Source organism: Echiichthys vipera, assembly GCF_963691815.1.
Source record: "Echiichthys vipera genome assembly, chromosome: 6".
Lineage (NCBI taxonomy): Eukaryota > Metazoa > Chordata > Actinopteri > Perciformes > Trachinidae > Echiichthys > Echiichthys vipera.
In genome coordinates this window covers 24,449,635-24,459,961 of record NC_139831.1, presented here as the reverse complement: position 1 = coordinate 24,459,961, position 10,327 = coordinate 24,449,635, and the positions used below count along the sequence as shown (strand labels likewise).

Here is a 10,327-nt window from a genome sequence, read left to right as displayed (position 1 = left end):
CCCCGGATTGGCATCCCCTTTCTCGTTGTGATTATCACGCTCCCCGTCGTTAAGTATATACTAATTGTGTTGGTTTTTCTCTCTCTCCGTAGTTTCCCCTGTTCCTGTTTCCCGTCCGTCTCCCTGATTCTTCCGTCATCTCCTCGTTCCTGTTTTTCCCTCGACCTTCTTGTCATTTGTGTTACCTGTTTACCCTGTAGTGTTTTGCGTTAGTTATTATCATTAAACGTTTGTTTGTACTTTTACTTCGGGTCCGTGTCTGCATTGGGTCCACCATTTTTGTATGTTATTTCTGTACCGTTCATAACAGGTTGAGTCAAAAGATTATTTTGATTCATTTTATTGTCAGTCTCTTATTTTTGGCAAACCAGAGAAATGAGCCAACACGCTGTAAACCCTGCAACTTTCAGTCCGAGCAACAGCAAAGTTTCGAGGGGGCCATCCATTCTCTCACTGTCTCACACACACACGCACACGCACACGCACACGCACACGCACACGCACACGCACACACACACAAACACACACACGCACACACACGCACACACACACACACACACACACACACACACACACACGCACGCACGCACGCACACGCACGCAACAAAGAAAAACACCTTTTATTAAAACCAATTTTTGTATTGAGACTGATATTTTGATTTCATGACCATACGTGAGATCAATATTGGTCTTTATATTTTCAGATATTGGTACAGTGATCACATATAGCCTTTACAAAAGAAATTAACTAAGAATTTGCAATTTAATATTAAAGAAATTGGTTGAGGAATCCTTGATTTTTAAGTCAGCCATGTATCCCGACGCTTAACTTTACATCACAGTAAATCATTAAAAAATAAATTGCTGTTTATACATTAAAGGGTCACTAACCAGTATTTCAGATCTTTTTTTTCTTTTTGGCATTTAAGCCTGAAAATGAAAATGAAATCAAGACTCTGGTGAGTAAATAAACAAACAACAAACAGCCAACAAGCATATCTGTCTTTACCAAAACAGACTCATTTCCAAACATGAAACCTACCTGTTTTACATAATTAATATGGCACTATCTCTCTATACATACATGTGTAGGCTGTGAGTTGAACCAACATTCATTATCATCCTCTAAGGTGTCGGTTGCAGCCTCAGTGCATACCAAACTACCTCTAGGACCCAGTGTTTCTCCTCCTCAGCCTTTGTAGTTGTTGTGTGGAGATGAGGGAGACTGAGATGTGCTTCTTGCTTATCACGATTCACATCGAGCTTTTTTACCAGCTGAGGGGGGCGCTGAACGGGGCAATTTGAACCCAGGATCAGCTCCCACAACTGCTGCTTTTATTTATTTTTTATCTTTTATTTCGTCTCCTTCAATATTGTTATATATTATATACATATTTAAAATTGTGGGACACTATGAAAGCCAATGCCTTTCCGGTGCATTCCTTCTGCTGGTTATGACTATGATTTATCAGTGCTCGCAGCTTTGCTCTCATGACACACTTGCGCTCGTTGAGTCTCATCAAAACGGGAGAGAGCGGTGATTTGTCTTTAACTTTCTTGCATCTTCGACGATTCCAGCTGCAGCAGGCACTTTCTGCACTTGAGGTGAGTCTGTTTTTGTTTTGGGTTTTTTAACCCCTGGCCCCAGACACAAAGGGGGCATGTATTATATTATTATTATTATTATTAACATTTATTCTTATTATTCTTATTATTATCATTATGATGATGATGATGATGTATTAGGCTATGTAGGGAGATGCTGGGAAGCTCGATCCCATATTTTCTCCAAGTAATACTATTGGTTATTTTATTTTATTTTATAAATCGCCCTTGATCCGATGTTTTTGGTAACAGAGTGTTCAGTGAGTGGAGGCGTGGGACGTGTCAGTGAATGCTAATTGCTGTCAGTTGCCCCCCCCCCCCCCCCCCCCCGCGCGTGCTGAAGGGAATCCCCCAGAAATAAGTGATGGATATAATGACCGCACGGGTCAAATAAAAAACCACTGGCATGTCACTGAGCATGCATTCATTGCAGCGGCTGTCCTGTCGTGTGCAGGTGTCGAAGCAGCCATGTGGAGCAGAGAGAGCGCTCCTCTACTTCTCATCTGCCTGCTGGCGCTCACAGCTCTTTGGAAAACCAGGTGAGTCTTTTGAATGGGAGACGCCTTGAAGCGATGGTAGTGTACGAGCTGTGCCTCTGGGGACCGACGGGAGGTCTCCATTATTCACGTTTTTTTTAATCACACTGGACTCATTATCAGCGGACACTCAATGCGCAGGAGGAGAGGCAGTTTACAGCCATGCATCAGTATCCTCAGTCTGACCATAAAAAATGACCCAGAGGGCATATAGGTAATTATCCAGCCGATTGCAGGTGCAGCCTAAAGCTACAATTTATAATGTAGGCATTAATAATCCATAGGCTGCTTGCCAAGTTTATTTGATTTTTACAAATCCAATAGACCACAAGTCATAGTATCTGAAACAGGATATTAATATCCCATTTTAATTTAGAATAGTAGCTACAGCCAAGCAACCTCGAAATGCAATTTTGTGTATGTCTTTTTTCCCCCAAGGAGAATACAGCTATCAATTTTATTTAAAAAATATAGGACTATTATGAGTCCTAATAACCTTAAAGTGATGGGCTATGTCTGAAGATGTGTTTAACCTGCTTTGTGCCTACATTTTTACTACAGCCCAGCACCCACTGTTTCATCAGAGGACATCTCACATTATCACACCAGGTGTAAAGGTGTCTTTTGATATCCTATTGGGAGTGACAGTGTGAGTGCTGACACTAGAGGACAGGTGACAAAAGAAAGCACCAATGTCAGAAGCATGAGAGGCAATTTGAATAAGGGCACTGAATCTAGGGCAGGGTGATAATTTGATGTTAGAATATAGAATTTGATTGTTTATTGTGTTTTAAATGAATTGTGTTGTGATGAAATCATACTGCATGTAGAGATATCGTGATACACAACTATATCATTTTAATTGACAATAATCAGCACATGTACTAATTTAAATTTAATTTAAAAAAACGTTTCTATTAAATGAGAAAATACTCAGTATTTTTTTTTCACGTATTTAAATCACACAGGACATAAATAAGCTTTACCATCTGAAGACAATTTATTCATCGAATTAGCAGAAAACATGCTGTATCGTGATTTATACCGTGGGGATGTATCTGGATAAAAGACAAATCCATCATTTAATAGTGCTTGGGTTTGGCCTTTTTCACAGAAGACATTTCGACAGGTGTCAATGCAATTAATTAGGTCACTATGACAAGACCACACTATGGCTGCCGTGAAAGAACGAGAAGAACAGGCAAACCTCACACTACAAATAGGATGAGTAGCTAAAACCAGATCGCTTGTAAAAAAACAGAAGACTGTGTAGCTGTTCTAAAATTAGCTGAATGTATTGGTTAAAATTAGATTTTTTTTATTTTTTATATCTGTGTTGGCTCTGCAGCCATTTTGGTTAACTTAAACTTCTGTTAGTTAGTTCTTGTCCTGATGTTTCCAACTGTGCCACCAAGAGGCCGAGGCCTGTAGAGCAGAAATGAACACAGCATAACTAACTCTCCCAAAAATGCATTTGAGTTGTGTAATGGTTATGTAAGGGTTGATGTAGTTAGGAAAATGTCTTCCTCATTAAATCATACCGCTGCAATGTTTTTTTTAAAGCAAATGTTACAAACGTAGCCAGCTAACTTCCAAGCAAGCATTGAAAAGCTAGCTAGTTGCTAGTGAGACAGCTAACTTTAGCATGCTATTCAACAATGGGTTGAGCTCAACAAATGTGAATTTAAGTGATAAATGTGCTGTGGAGTATGGTCTGGCTACTTTTTCTCATTCTGGGAAAGGGGAAAATGCTCCAGCTTGTTTTTATTTTTTAACCAATCACGTCTCGTCTTGGGCAGCGCTAAGCCAACAGTGCCCTTGCAAAGTAGGCTAGCGGAAGGAGCATGACATCTGGCACGTGTCAGGCTTTATCCAGGCGCTGTTCATTACATTTATCAGTCAGGTTTGGATGATGATGCTGACGGACCCTAAGAATATGCTAGCTGTTCTTTCATTTAAACTGTGACAACGCACTGTTGCTAATTAGGGAACATACTGTATTTGGAAATAGGATTCAAATAATCATAGTCTAGGAGGCTATAACATTATAAATAGGCTACATTAATCCAACACTTTCTTGGTGGTATAGAATTATGGTCCAAACAGAAAAAAGCCAGATGTGGAAAATCATTAATCTTGTAGACATGCTGAAAGTAAAGTATGCCCATAACAAGTGGCTGTTACACCAGAGCTGTCGACAGTAGTGAATATGCTGAGCTTTAATGTAGGACCTTATCTGAATTTATTTACCATGAATCTCTAGCTCTGATTACATTTGCATATTCAGTTGTGTTTTGGCTCCAAGATCAGATGGCTCACGAATGTTCTGCCTTGAACTGGGTCATCCATGTGGCTGAGAAACAATGTGGATGTGTGCGTCTATGTGTATAAAGTCTCTGCCAGATAACAACGACCCCTTTTTCCCCTTTAAATCAGGCCTCTGTGGGAAACAGTTACATTAAGATTTAATCAAACTAATTCCTGGTTTTTGAAGTGCCTCTTAGCTGGTCATGCTGTTATTGTGTGTCCGTCGACTAGGTCAGTGAATGCCGATGACACATCTGATGCCTTTAAAACGAACATCACACTGTTCACACGGATTTTGGACAGCTTGCTTGATGGATATGACAACCGTCTACGGCCAGGTCTTGGGGGTAAGAAAGTTGTCTACTGTACTACCCTTGGGTGTGCAAAACTTTATCATTTCATCTCTGTATTTTTTAGTGTTTTCAGCTCCCATTTATTATTAAAAAATAGCACTTGTCTTTTTTTAAATGGTTGATTGCTCATTCGGAATGAAACACTTCATTTAGCATCATATTTGTAGTACTGATAACCTTTGGCAACAATCCCCTCAAGAATAAACTGAGAACACGCTCTGTGCACAAAAACATTTAGGTTATATAATGCTCACTCCACTTCCTGGAAAGTCGCAGCGGCCAAATGCCTGCTGAATCTGTCAGATATTATAGGGAATAAACTGTGGGTGGACATGGTCGAAATGATGGCAAAATAAAATGTTGGAATTTTGGATAATGTGACTGGATGTGGGTCTTCATCGAGTGATTCCTTCTTGGATTATATATATTTAAAAGGAGCACTTTGACTAAAATGCAGCACTCAAATGTGATTGCTTTTTACATAACCAGATATGACCAGACCCAGAATTTGTGATATTTGGACTTGGTCCCGGAGATGTTTGCACTTTCAGATGCACAGCCTGTAAGCCTCAGCCTGTCTGTCGTTATTGGCACGATGGTTAGTGTTGATTTAATGGAAATATTCAAAGCCACCACCACACTCCAATAGTTGGAGAATGTTATGGCAAATATCAAACTTTCAGGACTTTAACCCCCAGGAGACCTGTCCTGTATGAAACCAGAAGTCAGGGTTGACTTATTTCAACCTAAGGTAACCTAATATTCTACTGTACGCCACGAACATAGGAAACTACATCACATATTTATATAACAAACAATCTTATTTTAACCCAAACCACCATCTTTCTCTAAACCTAATCAAGTAGTTTTGTTGCCTAAACAAAATTGTGACAGTTACTAAAATGTGATGTGATTCTGTAAGGCTACACAAACATTATAGGTTTTATATATATTTTTCCCTCTGCAGAAGACAGTGCGTTTTGTTTGCCGATGAGAATCACGTGTTCTCCTGTGGCGTCAGTGTGCCACAGTGTGCTCCCCTCTCTACCCTCACCTCACCCATCATCCTCCATGTTTGGCATCTCATCTCCAGCTGGCCCCTCACCCCAAAGCTGAGCTCCTCCCTCAGGATTTGGTTCCATTTGAAATTCAAATTCCTGGGGCCATCAGCCCAGTCCAGGAACTGCCATATGGGGAACAGACCTCCTTTAGCTTGGCAGCACTCAGCCTGTACAACTGGACCTACAGTTACGGTGCTGCTAGCTTATTTACCCTTGGCTTGTTCATCAAACATGGTTTATGCATTAGAATTTATACTTAATGCATCCATAGAAAATATGAACACAGCGTAGGTTTCTTGACACTTGTGATTTGGCCCTTGCCCTTTTGATTTTTGTCGTCCACTGGAAATTTATAGGATTGAATCAATACTTCTATATTGATTTTGACTACATGAACTAATGATTCTCCTCCAGCAGACAGCTCTGACGAAGAGATTGTGTCAAAGGCAGGCTTTGGTGAGATCAGGGATCTGAAATAAAACATATAAACAAAACATTTAAACATAAATTAGATGCTTGCATCCTAAGTGTCTTACAGTAGGCTAATAAAAATGTATGAGCACATACATTTTTATCAGATTTGGCCCCGGCGGGAGCTAAACACCCAACAGTTAAGATGTAGTACCATACTATACCCATTAATGTACACAGGGGTACACCGCGGAGCAGGACTCAGTCTAAGAACAGAAAAACGACATCAGATGGAATTTTCCACTTTGTAGACAAATTAGATCTTTTTGTCTCATCTGTGGGAAAAACATGTTAACACTTCACAGAGCTTTGGTTTATAACACGTTTATAATGGCTTAAAAAGAGCCTCATCGCAGCTGAATGAGTGTGTTCACTCAGACATACAGTATATTCTGGGATACAGAGTCAGTCCCTTTGACAGTTTTCACGGTTCAAGTAGAGTGCCACTCAAAGAAAAGAGCCCAGTGTATCTTATATAATTACTGGATGTAATCTCTCTCTGTGTGAAATTTAAAAAAATGTATTCTTTCGTACATACAGAGCACATTACAAAATGAATTTAGCCATATAGTCCTTTCACTCTGGCTTTATTGTCCCACATGTCTGCATTTTTCTCTTCTATATGATCATTTAAGACATTTTATTTCCAATTCCGTCCATAGAGAACAGCAGTTAGCAGCTCTCACTGATAATCAAATGATAAAGATTGAGAAGATGAATCAAGGACAGAGGTTTTTAAGATGAAACCATGAGTCCCCTTGGGGATAGTAGAAGGTTTCAGGGGAGAGAGAAAAAACATCTGTGATAGTTTCAACAATGAATGAATTAATGTGTGGGTTTGAGCTGAATGTTTTTCTTGATTTTATTCATAGTTAGTGCAATATAACCCCAGCCATTTGATGGGTAAACAGGCCGATTGCTCTCAGAAGCAAAAACTGCCACTTTTCGCTAATACAGAACCTAAAATGTAACTATTGTGAACTAAACTGGTTTAATCCACCATTTATTTTTTCCTACTTTGTCGTTTGTTTCAGGTGTTGAAGCAGTACAAAGCATTTAAAATGCAACGATTGGTTTCTGTCACTGTTATTGAAATCAAGCCAGGCTGCAGAGAGTGAATCCAGAAAGCACAGTTGCTCCCACATCATCATTAGTGTGACAGCGAGGCAGCTCACTTCTGTTCATATTCACACTTCTGCTACTAATTGGTTTTCCGCCCCAAGAATTTGTCATCTAACTACGACTACAGTACGCGCTCAGAGCTATACATTATGTCAAAATCCAATCAATGCCGTCGATTAGTTATTAGCACCAAAAAGACATTTTGTTGTTGGTTAAGATTACTTCTCCAACAGGAGGTGACAAAGAGAAAGTTAAGAGAAAAATGCAAACTCTGAAACACAAGTAGGTTTCTCATATGTCTTCAGAAAAATAAATAATAAATTATCTTAAAGCTGCAGTAAACATATAATCACTGTGTCAAAGTTTACTATTACATAGTTTTACTATTAAGTTTCGCTTATTTAGAGACAAAGTCCCTCCCCTTCTGGTGCTGCTCCTTATTGCGAAAAAAACAAACAAACATGTGTGGTAGTGAACATCCCTCAAGCCATCCATCTTAATCGCTTTTCCTTATCGGGGTCGCAAGGGGGGCTGGAGCCGATCCCAGCTGACATCAGGCGTGAGGCGGGGTCCACCCTGGACAGGACGCCAGTTTATCACAGGGCACACAGAGACAAACAGAGACAGACAACCATTCACACCTACAGGCAATTTAGAGTCATCAGTGAACCTTACACCTGCATGTCTTTGGACTGGGGGAGGAAGCCGGAGAACCAGGAGAAAACCCACGCAGACACGAGGAGAACATGCAAACTCCCCACAGAAGCCCCCAGTCAGAATTTGAACCAGGAACCCCCTTGCTGAGGCGACAGTGCTAACCACCACATCACACCACGCCACGCCATGCCACACCACGCCACACCACCCCACCGTGCCGTGTCGCCCTGGTAGTGAACATGGAGAGATAATTTTATGAATTGTGCAATGAATGACACATATGATGTGAAGAGAAGACAGCCACACTACGTCATAGGTTTGTTGTAATACCACTTAGTTTTGTGTAAAACTGCTCAGTGAACTACATCTCTCATCTTGCATAATATGCCTCACCTTTGTGTGCCCAGGTTGCTTGCTAGTTAGCTATAACCTAGCTAGGTTACACTTATCTTATCTGTCTTCAAATGTATCAACTCAAAAGGGAAAGAACGTGCAAGATCCGGTGCTCATGTGAGTAATGTTACATCCTGGTACAATACATACACACACATACGCACACACACGTGCGCACACACACACACACACAGAGGAACCTTAGCTTGAGGGAGACGTCACCCGCGACTTTAGGTGAGCAGTAATTCATAGCACGTTTCAAATGGAATCAAAAAATGTATTTGTCTCTCCCCATTCTCTACAATACATATTTTTTCCGAAATAAGGCCCCATGGGTTCCCCCAAAAAATGAGCACTTAAGTCGTATGTACAACCCATATTTATGTATATAGTGGCGAAGACGGAGTAAAGAAGGGGCTCGTCAGCTGACTATTAATAGAACAAAAAGGGAACAGGTTGGGGTGGATGGATGGTTCGTGTCCAGTGTGAAACCAGAACAAAGTTCACTTATTTTACTCAAGTTAACTTGTAGAGTATTTACGAACGAAAGGGTTTTGTTGCCTAAACATATACGAAATGCAACAATTTCACAACCTAAACCATGTGTCTAAAACTGTGATCGTTACGGTGTGAGGGCGTATTGATCTGCTGCCACCAGGGCGCTAATTTAGGAAAAAATCCTGCGGCTCGAGGTAGAAACAAACAACCTATGTGGTAGTTTGGGTTGGAGGACCTGTTGGATAATTATCATCTAACTGACAGATTGGTTGATTCTTTGAGTGATAATTGTTGTGTCAGGGTGACTTTTGCTGCTCAGGCCAATAATAGAGCTACAATATCTGCTCAGTCAGCTGCAGAAGCTGGCAATGTTAACTACACAGCACTTTACCTTCAGTTCAAGACATCACATATAGACATTTATTCTGGACTGATGTCATTTGCCCCCCCTCTACCATCCAGCGATACAACATTGGGTTTTTGCTTATTTTCTTTATCTTGGCGCAAATTGGCAAGAGTTAAGTTGACATTCGGATAGTTGCATGGTGGGACGTACTGTCCCCTGACACAGACAGGTTTGTCTGAGCAACTAGACATGGTTCGGCAGGCCCATAGGATTCAGGTTATGTGACAAGCAGGTGTTTCTGACTGTGGTTGCAGAATAAATGAATTTTAGGTATTTTCCTCCGGCATTAAATGCACTCTGGATATTTTTAAATAGTAAACACAGATTCTCCCAGAGGGCTGTGCTTTAATAGGTTTGCTACTGCAAGAATGCATCAATTGTACAAATATGGTTAGTTTTGCTTGTGTATTTGCTCCACTTACGCAATGCAAATGGACCAGAGCTGTAATTTGGTGGTGGATTTTGGCTCTCTACATTGCTCTGTTTATTGTTTCATCTTGTGTTTTTTTTGATAGAGGATTGTGATTTTTTTTTAATGCTAAATAAAATAAAATAAAATAAAATCATGTACTCTTTCCACCCTGATAAATAGAATATTAACTATCTAATAAATGACAACAAGGCTACATAAACATACTGTATACTGTATATATACAGACTTGTAAAGAACAACAACTAAAACATGAGCTCGCGCAAGGGCTTTATTCAAGGGAAGTCCCTATAACACACAAGATGATCCCAGCTGACATCGGGCGTAAAGCGGGGTACAAACAACATGCAAACTCTACACAGAACGGCCCCAGCTGGGATTTGAACCAGGAACCCTCTTGCTGTGAGGCAAAAGTGCTAACCACCATACCACTATGCCACCCTACAATAATAAATAAATGTAATAGATCTTATTCTGTTGTAGGACAA

General features: G+C 40.4%; 1 protein-coding gene across 1 annotated transcript in view; it reads left to right on the top strand.

Moving 5' to 3' along the window:
- Positions 1 to 2,073: 2,073 nt before the first annotated feature.
- Positions 2,074 to 10,327, top strand: part of gabra2b (gamma-aminobutyric acid type A receptor subunit alpha2b) — a gene marked incomplete at both ends in the record, with an annotated part of 32,923 nt that continues 24,669 nt past the window's right edge. The window contains 2 exons of the mRNA XM_083915044.1: positions 2,074 to 2,144; positions 4,680 to 4,795. Of these exons, the coding sequence (XP_083771170.1) occupies positions 2,074 to 2,144; positions 4,680 to 4,795 (187 nt within the window). The remainder of the gene's footprint in view (positions 2,145 to 4,679; positions 4,796 to 10,327) is intronic.